The 12,152-nt window shown below is 39.0% G+C and overlaps 2 protein-coding genes across 2 annotated transcripts; one reads left to right on the plus strand and one right to left on the minus strand.

Annotated features, from left to right (window-relative positions):
• Positions 1-194: 194 nt before the first annotated feature.
• LOC134193229 (leucine-rich repeat-containing protein 69-like) lies at positions 195-3,728 on the minus strand. Its single transcript, XM_062662046.1, has 10 exons — positions 3,537-3,728; positions 2,688-2,814; positions 2,546-2,618; positions 1,647-1,763; positions 1,513-1,591; positions 1,351-1,422; positions 1,029-1,130; positions 919-959; positions 483-621; positions 195-425 (listed from the first exon to the last, which is right to left on the minus strand). Exons 1-10 carry the CDS (start codon positions 3,711-3,713, stop codon positions 315-317), a joined length of 1,038 nt encoding a protein of 345 aa, XP_062518030.1. The 5' UTR covers positions 3,714-3,728; the 3' UTR covers positions 195-314.
• Positions 3,729-4,644: 916 nt separating this feature from the next.
• LOC134193212 (uncharacterized) lies at positions 4,645-5,899 on the plus strand. Its single transcript, XM_062662022.1, has 4 exons — positions 4,645-4,938; positions 5,043-5,121; positions 5,181-5,521; positions 5,582-5,899. The coding sequence occupies exons 1-4, from the start codon at positions 4,675-4,677 to the stop codon at positions 5,666-5,668; spliced, it is 771 nt and encodes a 256-aa protein (XP_062518006.1). The 5' UTR covers positions 4,645-4,674; the 3' UTR covers positions 5,669-5,899.
• The last annotated feature ends 6,253 nt before the right edge of the window (positions 5,900-12,152 follow it).

The following is a 12,152-nucleotide window of genomic DNA, read 5'->3' on the forward strand; positions in this document are numbered from 1 at the left end:
CAATGTGTGTGTGTGTGTGTGTGTGTGTGTGTGTGTGTGTGTGTGTGTGTGTGTGTGCGTGCGTGCACATGAAGGTGCATATGTGCGCCTATTCACAAACACTGTAACATGAATTCGTGGCCTCTTCTCACTACTCCTTACTTTTCTTACATCTACAGTATATCATCTGACTCCATGCAACCTGACAGTATCAATACAATGAAATCGTCATGGCAGAAATTTTACTACATGCTGCAGAAGCACAACCATCACTATTACCTGTCTGACAAACTTCAGTTAACTTTACAAACGTCATAATATACTCTTCCTGTAACTCAAGGCAATGCGACTCCATAATAGTTATGTGCTCCAACATTGAAACATCGATAGGAACACAGTAGAACTCGAAGTGGTATAACTCCTGCATTATTCTTTACTCCAAGCACCTACACAAGAAACGACCATTACCCGACAGGGTAAAGTGCATGTAAGATGTTATATACTTTGCGACTGCTAACAAATTGTACACACTCCAGCCACGTATTCAAAAATGACTCTCTACATACAGCACACTTCCGAGCAGCTGCAAGCGATTTTCTCAGCTCTGGATGAAATTTCAATAAGACACGTGAACGAGAAGTTCTGCAGTAAAAGAGGACACAAACACACATAAAACATACTTAACCATGAAACTATTGACATTAACTGAATATGATGATTATGAATGCAGAAAGCGGAAGAAGATAGAAAGCCACAAATTAAAAAGGATCAACCACAATAGCCAAATTTACATTAATTAATTACTACATAGAAGTTATACATATATATATATATATATATATATATATATATATATATATATATATATATATATATATATATATATATATGTATATATACTAATTATATTATAGTAGTAATCATGAATAAAACAATTACCTATCTTTCAAGCTTTTTAGCACAATACGAGCAGCAGCTTCCTATTAGAAGAAATCACATCTGATCATATCATATCGACTGTTGACTCTCATATCTACTGAATTCATTACTCGAAGGCACAATACTTCATCTTCCTGTTCTGATGAAACTGGAAGTTCTTGTAGCAGAGGGTTAGCTTCGCAGTACAACTCATTCAGTGACAAAGACTTAATCTATTGAAAAATATAATTTTTAGCCTCGGCTCCAGACTCACGTGAGTTTGGCAGTGTCCGGTTCTCATATGTTGAAAGTGTCATACAGGAAACGAACAATGCCAAGCTCAAGTGAGTCTGGGGACAAGGCTAATAATGTTGATGATATACAAGGATATGCAGATATAGACGAATGGCTCATACTGTGAACATACGAACAGATAAAGGAAATGAAACAAACCTCGTATGGAAAGGAAACAAGTTCATTGACGGATACATCTACTACCAATAATGCTACACAGCCTTCAATATTCTAAACAAATAACATTTAAATTTAAATTAATGATGTTTAAAATTATGCATTAAACATAATCAATGAAATCAAACAAATAGCAGTACCCACATGGTTCAATCTTGGAAGTTTGTTTTTCTGTAAGTACAACTTTTTCAACTTCTTCAAATGACTAATTTCATCAGGCAAGCTGCAATACAATTACAGTATAGTGAATGAGATGGCAACTGAGTCCCACACCTTACAGTGTTAGTAGATTGTCAGACACGTTAAGTTCTCTTAGCTCATTGAGACGGCCAATTTCAGGTGGTAGTACAGTCAGTTGGTTGCGAGCAAGACTCAACCACTGAAGCTGACCCAAACTACTCAAATACAATATTAAAGATCAAGAAAACTCTTGACATGTCTATGATAAAGTAATGTATATCTAATAGTCTTCAAGTTGACACAATAAGACGTGACCATGTCATAAGCAATAAAAAGTCTCTATAAAATCCTGTATCCACCATTGTAGTAGTTACAAAGTCATTGTTCATGATGTTAACGAAACAGTCAGAATTGATAGCACGTGATTAAGGATATATATTACTATCGGTGATTCTTGTCATAATGAAAACAATTTACAAGCTCGCTTACAACAGATAAACAAAATTGGACAGCCTAGTAGAAAAGCTATATGCATGTATTGACAACTGCACACTACGCATTGCCATCTGCATTGTACTGTTCAATAAGAAAAATAGACTTAAGCCACTAAGTATTGTTAGTCTAATAACGCTATGATATGATTTTCTAATGTCAAAACTACAACATAATCTTTGACTCTTGGAAGCTTAATTAATTGTAATTGTAATTACAATTACAATTACTGTCAATTGTAATTGTAACCATATACCTAACAAAAATTGGCATGATATTATATGTTAACAAATGTCCAAAAAACAATATTTCATATTCAAAAGAATTATAAAAATAATCAGGAAATTAAATGAATATATATATATATATATATATATATTACATGTAAATATATTGCATGGAAACATATCAAAGTAAAGATACATGTATGCCAAGAAATACTACGACAGTCTTTCTATCATACAGTATTACATATGCATTTTCAATCACAATGAAGTACTCATACCTTGAGATCTGTGAAGGTAGAAATGTCAGAAGATTATCATTCAAGTTTAAAAGGGTCAGTCCTTGCAAAGAAACTATTAATGCACATAACCGACCGATATGTTTATACAAAGTAATAAACAGAAATTAAGGTAAACACTTACCGACAACATTCGGAGCAAGTTCACAAATATGGTTTCCAAACAAGTGCAAAATGTTGAGCTTAGGAAGGAAACTAAGCTGATCGGGGACACACGACAGATGGTTATTACCAAGATTTACAGATGTCAGCTGCCAAACAAAACCGAATCAGGAAGCTCTAATTACCAAGTAAAACAAGCACAACATGTAAATTACACGGCTACCATTCAACCACACCACACACTGTATGAGCATTTTTACCACTTTATTTTAACAAATAAATACAATTTGTCGTGTAAATAGTAATTACTGCTAAAATTGACAAAGGGTTTCGTGGAAGTATGACGTGGGAAAAGGGTCTGACTACGTACGAGAGACTGCCTTAGCTGTGTATCATTTAAATAACATCACATTAATTCTTAGGAATAACTGATATTCTTCCTCTATTAAAGTTCTGTAACCCTGTCAAATTTCATCAAAATCAATCAACACGCTTTTAGTAATTCTGTCTACAAACAAGCAAACGAACTAACCAAAAACCAACCAGATAAAACACAACTTCCTCGAGAGGTAAAGAGCATGCAATTTTCTTGTTTCTGGTATTTTCAATGTTTGCAAAAAGATATAAAGCCCTGCAAAAATAATCCAATATACTAATAAACTTATAAATAAAATAAAAATGGAAACATTTAAATTGTACGCTTTAAGTACTTAGGAGATAAAAATAACAAACAAACTCATACCGATAATCTAAATTTTAATTAATCAAATAAGTAAAGTACCAGTACCATCTATTTGTTAATCGTTGTGTACGGACTCTCCAAAATTTAACTTTATAAATTGTTTCAATGTTCGTTGATATGTATTAATACCTCTTTGAGATGAGTGATTTCATCACACAGAGAAGTGAGAGAGTTGTTCTTGAAGCTGACTGACTGAAGAGTCTGTAGTTTGCTGATAAGAGCAGGAACGCGATCGAGACGCCTGCTTGCTAAGTTGATTGACTTCGGTCTCGTCTTGCTTGCGTTTAGCAACAGCAAGTCACTCATGTTGCCATAACAGCAACGAAGTTTAACGTGCGTTACCTTGCATTGGAGCTCCGAGGCAGGTGTAGACTGCTCTGAAACCCTCCTCCCGCCTCTGCAAGCACTCAAGACCCCAGCAGAGCCGTCTGTACGTTTGCAAGCAACACATCCTGTAATCAACAAGACGACGACTCGAAATTCCAGCCTAGACATTTGTATCTGCGTTTTGTTGTTATTTTTTTCTGACAATTTTATGTTAAAATTGTGTTTTGTTACTGTAAAAAGACATCCAATAATTAATTTATTAACAAAAAAAATCATAGTTAAATCTACACATGATGTAACATTAATTACGTCGTCTCGTGTTCGACCACGTGCTGGTGTCATCATCATGATCTAGCTAGATAAGGGAATGGGGCACGACGAGACAGTTTTTACAAGCCTGGGCAAGTTGAAAGATGTACTTGCTGACATCGGCTAAATATTTTATTAATTAATATATAATTATTAACTTTTCATGGCAACAACTGCACTACATTGGAAAGTCGTCACTGTAGACACGTGATGTAACAGATACGTCATCTCGTGCCTAAAATATTACCTACTAACGTAGACTCGTTTAAACCAATTACGAAATTGACGATACGAATCTCGCATGCAGACGACTACTGTTATGACATTGCTGCTAGACTCACGAGTCATACTGCATTCACGTGCGCGCACGTCATTATACGGGAACTGGGCACCACGTGTACGTACAAGTGGGTACACGTATATACAGTTCAAACCAGGACAGGTTGAAAGATATACTTGCTGACTTCCACAAAAAATTATTACCATATAATTAATAACTATTTATGGTAACAGACGTCTTTATATCGACTCGTTTGGGCACGCCCGCATATACACGTGCTCGACCACGTGCTGGCTCCCATATAAAGATGGGAACCGGGCCCCACGAGGCAGAAGTCCGGTCACACGTTGAATGATGTACTTGTTAGCAGCGATCGTAACTCTGTCTTTGTCGCACACAACCAATGCGGCCTGTTGCTTACCATACAAAAGCTACCTGATATCAGGCTCTGGATTGCAAGCACAGATGTATCATGTCACTCCTCTACTCTTCGCATTGGACAACTTCATGATAGCCTACGACATCAAATCTGAGAGGGCTGTACTCAACATGACTATTGCGAACGTACTAAACGGTGAAAAAATTATAGAAACTATCTACATTGACAACAAAAAGGTGACTGTGTCTATAAAATTATAATTAATTAATTAATTATGTAATCAAATATATCACATCTACGGAATGGTCAGTCATTCTAATTTGTTTATCTCCAAAAAAAGAAAACGGAACATGTGGTCTTTGACAACACATGTGTTGAAGTACCTGACATGCTAACAAAACTAAGCAACTGTTTACCACGTAAGCCAGTCACGTGATCTTCTGTGTTACGTAATATATGTTGGCTTATGTATACGCAGCTAATGCTAGGAGTGTGGCCAATGTTACGATTCATGGCCAAGTGTATTGTTCGGTCGTTACATTTTCCACATCAGTCGATTCCGGCTCGCTCGAATATCTATCTCTGACTACCATGATTATTTCTGAAAATTGTATTCCAATGGCTGCTGCCAGTTTTTTCCGAGAAGACAACACAACTGCTGGAATAGCATCAGAGATAGACGGTGCTGGCGTGTTGTTGTACTATGATGTCGAAACACTACCCAACCCTGACATTCTAACACTCCCAAAGATCTGCTCTAGTGCACAAAGTCTTGAGACATCTGGAGTTTCCAAGAATAAGCTCGCATTTTTTCACATGGTAAATTGATATAAATATATTATTATTGGAAGTGAAATGACAATATTGTTGTCTTTCAAGATGGAGGGAGTCGAGTCGTTCGATGTCTTCACCATTCTCAACCGTCTTACTCAGATATCTTCAGCTGACAAAAAGAAATCTGATTGAGTTGGAAAATGGTGTACTTTGTCAGAATTCAGAATTGAAGCTGTGGTTACTGATTTCACTGTTAGCTTATTTGCTGATTTCATTGCTAGCATAGCATAGTTGCTGATTTCATTGCATGCATGCTCTTTTTGCTGACTAGCTAGGTTCTTTGCACTTGCATGTTGATTGATGATTTGGTAGTCGATTTTCAGTAACTAGTAGGAATACAACTTACTAGCAAAATGCTCTTCACGTTAGTGTCAGTGGCATACATTGCATTGAGAGTTGGTTGGCGCTGGGCTCCATGCATGTTTGCAGCTGTGAATAAACAAGACGTCATTACTACCCACGTGATTTAACAATTACCTCAACTCATATGTAGACTAGTTCTAAAGTAATTACGACACATTCCAAATCTAGGAGACGTAGTTCTCACAGGGCGTGTATGTACACTGTACGCACTTCGACATCTGTTTTAGTTTCCCGGATATATTCTTTCTAGATATCTTTAATTATTTAATAAATTGATATCGGTTTTGCAAAATACTGCTGTTGGAGATCAGTCACTAGAACGTTAGATGTTCGGATACAGCTTGAAAATACTTTAGCCATACGAATTGCCTAGCTTTTAATAAATTAATTATTTTATAGATTTTTATTAATTAATATACTCTAAAAACGTTAACATTATAAATTAAAATATCAATTAATCTAACACTAAATATAACAAGATTTAAAAATAAAAAAATCCGAAATCGAGTGTGATTTGTGATATGGAAACCGGAAGTTGAGAAGAATCATAGGACTTAGTTACTGAAACTAGATGCGGAAACCGGATAAGACGGGATAACATCAAAAGGATAGAGTAGAAAGGGAAAGTGGCTAGTTGTCTGGTTCAGAACGTTGTCATGTATCAAACCAGTTGCAGCTCCTGACGTTTCGTTACAACAGTTTGAGTACGTCCGAGAGTTACTACAAAAATCAAGTGAGAACTTCACTACTTTCACCAGTCTCTGGCTGTCGAAGGGACAATACTTGATCAACTACTGGAAAGCAGCATTATCAAGGATGAACCTGCAGCATTGTACCCTCGGCGGTGAGTGAGGACCTACAATCAAAGAGCTGAATTGAAGAAGCGAAATCACTTCTTCGTGCGATAAGTGCTTGCAGAGATGTATCTGTAGTCCATTTCCTTTTCTTTCTTTCCGTGCAAAATCCCGGAATCGTCAACATCCTAGAAGAAGGACTGCTTGCCCGAGTTGAAGACGTTTTGGAGACTAACTGGAACATCCTGCAACTCGAAGAACCTGATGTGTCAGCATCATGGTCCGAAAAGAAAATCGAAATGGATAGGAAATTTGTCTCACTTGCTCAATCTATGGAATGCATTCGCCCAATCACCATCTTATGTGTGGGCAAAAGTGGGGTAGGAAAGTCAACACTTGCAAATGCTCTAGGCGGAAAGCTTGCAACTGAGCCAGAAAGTGCTCAAACAGGACGAGGAGGCACATCTGCAACAACAAAGATGAAAATAATTGAATGTTTTGGCAACAATATTCCGTTTACTTTCTTGGACACACCTGGACCGACAAAAGACACAGAGGATCATAAAACTTTTTCAGACATCAAGAAAGAAGTAAAAAACAAGGAGGCAAACTGGATTTGCTCATCGTCTGTGTTCCCACACAGGAGGCGCGAGATCATTCCAAGAATGGCATGATTATTGAGAACCTGACCAAGGAACTTGGTAAAAAGATTTGGGATAATGCCATTATTGTTTTCACTCAAGCCAATCTAGTCATGGATCCCCACCATGAAACATCAACAGCAGCATACTTTCACAAACACTGTGTTTCTGAGATGACTAACAGGTACCGCAAATCTCTCGTCGAGAAAAGTGGTCTCTCTGCTCGAGAAGCTGAAATGGTTCCTTGTGTACCTTTGGGAAGAAATGCACAGGCTCACCTTCCTGATGGTACCGAGTGGAAGAAGAATTTCTGCATGGTCTGCTTAAGAAGAGCCTCCAAAGGTATTCGAGGAATTCTTGCCAGGTCAAACATTTTAAATTCAGATCAATTAGCTGTACTCGTGACTGGGATTGATAAGCTTCGGATGATGCTGGGAATAACTGGTGGTTCAGTGGGGGGGGGGTGCTGCTGTTGGTATTGGTACTGGTATAGGAAATGCAGTTAGAGTTGGAATTGCAGCTGGTGCTCTAGCAGCTGCCCCTACTGGACCAGGAGCTATCATTGGAGCCACAGTAGGAGGAGTGGGCGGAATAGGGGTAGGTATAGGAGCATACTTCGCAATACCTTTCTATCAACGTTACAAAGCCAAGGAACGAGTGAAGGAGTACGAGAACCTGATTGGTGACCATGAAGACGCCCACACAGCTTGATGGAAGTTGTGACTTCTAACTAAGAACAGAAAATAGTGACGTTTTAGTTCAAGTAGCTAAGCAAACTTGCATGCCTTATAATGCATAAATCTATCTTATTTCTTAGTTACAAAAAACTAGATGGTAAGAATGACGTCACACTCACTTCAGTAAAAATATATGGTCATTTCATTACCTTCCTCTAGCGATAGGAATAAATGTTTAGCTCATTTTTAATTTTTTTACTAATATATTCCAAAATGGCAACATTTTATATATTAATTTTGAATGCCAATTAATCTAACACTAGCTAAATAAACATTTAACAATTATATAAATTCTCTATGGTTACTGAATCTGAATGCGGAAACCGGATATCATACGGGAATCTGGCTGGCTGGTTTGTTCAATGACTCAAACACTTACAGTATGCACATTCTGATGTTTCGTTACTACAGTTTGAGTATGTCCGAGAGTTATTAAGAACCCCAAGTGAGAACTTGACTATTTTCACCAAGTCGAAGGGACAATACTTGATCAACTGCTAGAAAGCAACACTATCATGAATGAAACCGTACCTTCGGCCGTGCGTGAGGATCTACAATCAAAGAGCAGAATGTAACAAGCGAAATTCCTTCTTCATACGATATCTGCTTGCAGAGACGTACCTAGACGTCTATAGCCAATTTCCTTGTCTTTCTTTCTGTACGAAAACCTGGAATCATCAACATCTTACTAGAAGAAGAACTGCTTGTTCGAGTTGAGAAAGCTGTAGAGACAACCTGTAAGACTCTGCATTCTGAAGTAACTCATACATCTACATCACGGTCTGAAGAGGCAATCGAAATAGAAAAATGTTTGTCTCGTTTGCTGAATCTATGGTATGCAATCGTCCACTCACAATCCTCAGTGTAGGCAAAGCTGTAGTAGGAAAGTCACCAATTGCAAATGCTCTACTTGCAAAGCTGGCCACCGACCCAACAGGTCACTTAGTGCTCAAACAGGACGAGGAAGCAAAACGATTACAAGGAACGCAAAAAATATGGTTTTTGCAATGGTAGTCTGTTGACTTTCTGGGACACGCCTGGACAGACAGTAAGCAAAGAATTCTTTTGTGTGCACTCCCACACGAAGCATGACATCATGACGAGAATAGCCTAATTATTGAGAACCTGACCAAGGAAATTGGCAGAATGATTTGGAATTATGCTGTTATTGTTTTTACCCAAGCCAATCTAGTCACGGATACCGACAAGGAAAGACCGCAGCTTCATACTTTCACAAACACAGTGTTCGTGAGATGACAAATAGGTACAGCAAATTTCTCGTCAGGACAAGTAATTAGGGAAGCGGAAATGGTTCCTTGTCTGCCCCTGGGAAGAAACGCAGAACATTACATACCTGATGGTACCGAGTGGAAGAAGAATTTCTTTAATGACCTGTGTAAGTAGGTAAGTAGAACCTCTAAAGACGCTGTGGGATTTCAATTTGATCAACCCATGACTGGGATTGTTATGCTTCGCATGGTGGTAAGGATAACTGATAATATGGAGATAGGCAGTGCTGCTGTTGGGTTTGCCACTGTTCTCAAAGTAGCAGTTAGGACTGGATCTTCTATGGCAGGACAGCCAATCGGAGCAGCAATCTAGGAGTAGTGGGCGGAGTAGGAGCAGGTGTAGCAGACGCATGCAGTAGCAAACCGTCAAGACAACAACAACAACATGTTAGAGAGTACCAGAAACAGTGGAAATCGCTAAATCTATTTAGTACCTTGCTGACCCTTTCACCCGATGGGAGTCTCGCGTAGCCAGATCTTTCCGCAGTGTTATACTTCCGGGCATAAAGCAAACAGACAAACAGCAGCATACTTTCACAAACATTGTGTTTCTGAGATGACTAATAGCTACCGCAAATTTCTTGTTGAGAAAAGTTGCCTCTCTGGTGGAAAAGCTGAAACGGTTCCTTGTATTCGCAAGAAGCCTAGCTTCATAGGCCTGATGGTACCGAGTCTGATATCTGATCAAAGAAAAAGTCCGTACACGTCAGGTAACTTCATTTTCTGACAAATGAATGCTGAAACCAAATGTTGAAACAAATATGGTTCACACTGAAACATTTGTATTGATATACAGTTCGTAGAAGCTAATAGATGAGCTAGTTATGTGGGTAACTAACTTTCTTTCTTTGTTGGTACATTGGCATGCCTCAACAAAGAATTCAAGTTGCATTAGTACGTACTGTACAATGGGAATACCGAGGCGCACATGCGCATAATCGTGAGACAACACTGAAACTAAATGTAAAGACCAAACGCGAAAACCAGCGTAAATATCCCGTATTGCTTAAATGCTATACAAACGGACGCACGAAAGTTGTGTAATTTCTTGTCAAGACGTTGGCATGGCGCAATTGGAAAGTGCTGCAACCGTTGTGCCAGAAAGTGGTTTTTTGTCAGAGGCTGACTATGTTGACATCAGAGCCTTTCTAGGAAAACAACCTGAACAAAGTGAGAACTTGTCCATTTTTATCTATGCTCTGGCTGTTCCGTGTTTGACTACAGATGAGTCTAAGAACGATTCGTGCAAGTGACCAAACGGCGAAGAAAATGCTTCATGAAGTTCCGTCGCCCATCCTTTTGTATTGTAGCTAGTGATTGTGTGTACTTGACAACCAAGAAACACCTTCAGGAGTTGAATGCCACCTACAGTCAACTATTCACACGTCCCGTTTTACAGTATGCAGTGGCAGATCTAGGGTAGGGGTTGTGGGGGTTACCTAGAAATAATTAGGCGGATTCTTGACGAAGTGAGACATCTGGCAGCGAAACTCCAGACTCGTGACCAGAATATCTTTGTTGCGTAGGGAATGGATCACTCAGTACGTAAGTGAAAGAATAAAGGCAACAAAGCAGGATATACACAACCACTTTGACATCTGGTAGCAAGACATTCTGCGACTCGCAGACAGGATTGGATCCGTTGAATCTGTTCCAAAAGAACGAACTTACAGCAAAACCGGAGCAATACACCTACTAGTATAGTCGGAGACCGATTGACCACTACAAACGATCCGTTGCGATACCCCTCCCAGACTTCCTGCATGCTTCTTCAGATGCGCGAACAATCTAATGGTGAGCAATATAATGTCCGAGCATTGTCATGTCTAGTTCTTACCCTTCTGGTTCGTTCCGACGTTGACTGGAGGTCACCCAATGAATGGAAAGCCATTCTTCCATTCCCGAAGTCTCTAGGATGTGAAGTGAGAAGACGGCAGTCAGTATGGCAAAGCAAATACCAGGAAATTCAAAAAGCAAGGAAAAGACAGCAAGAGTGCGAGAAGGCCATACCCAACAATTAATTAACCTTTTCCTGGCCTTGAGAGCCTGTGACTCTTGCTTGTACCCGAATGTTCATCGCCTGCTATTGCTAGCATGTACACTGCCTATCACAAGTGCAGAAGCAGAGAGGTCATTTCTTTTCGACTGAGGAGACTGAAGATTTAAGCAAGGTCTACCATGGCAGAGAAGCGTCTTGCACACCTATCAGTTATCGCTATGCATTACAAAAACTGGGTACCAGCAGACAAAGTTTGTACAAATCATCCACGGACATTGTTCATACAGTCTTTGGTTGAAAGAGACACAGTTGCACAGGAGTTTAATTAACATTAATTTAGCAGTAGTCTATGCATCATGCAGTTAGATTCTGTTAGACAGTTTTGATGATTTAGGGAGTTATAACATGACACATTGCTAGAGATATGTTGCCATAGTTGTTGCCATTTCCTTTAGCTAAGCTGTAAGAAGCCTGGGTCATTTTCACCTCTAAAGATACGAATGCGTTGACTGAAGTAGGCGTGGTCTATCAAAATTTGCAACCCCCCTTTTCAAAAGTCCTGGATCCGCGCCTGGTATGATCAATCCTTTACTACACTGTGCTGCATCTAACACTGTTGATCGTCAATGTTTGCCGATATCAATTTCTATGTCGGTAAATACCATACCACCGTCGTTACAACGGAACTGAGTGCATACCTAGATTGTATATTTCAATTGTCTTGATCACTATCACAAAACGACGACTACCTATACCAAGCCTGTAAACGTAATCTAAACTACTAGGAAGTTTG

This window comes from Corticium candelabrum, chromosome 17 (genome assembly GCF_963422355.1).
Source record: "Corticium candelabrum chromosome 17, ooCorCand1.1, whole genome shotgun sequence".
Taxonomy (NCBI): Eukaryota; Metazoa; Porifera; class Homoscleromorpha; order Homosclerophorida; family Plakinidae; genus Corticium; species Corticium candelabrum.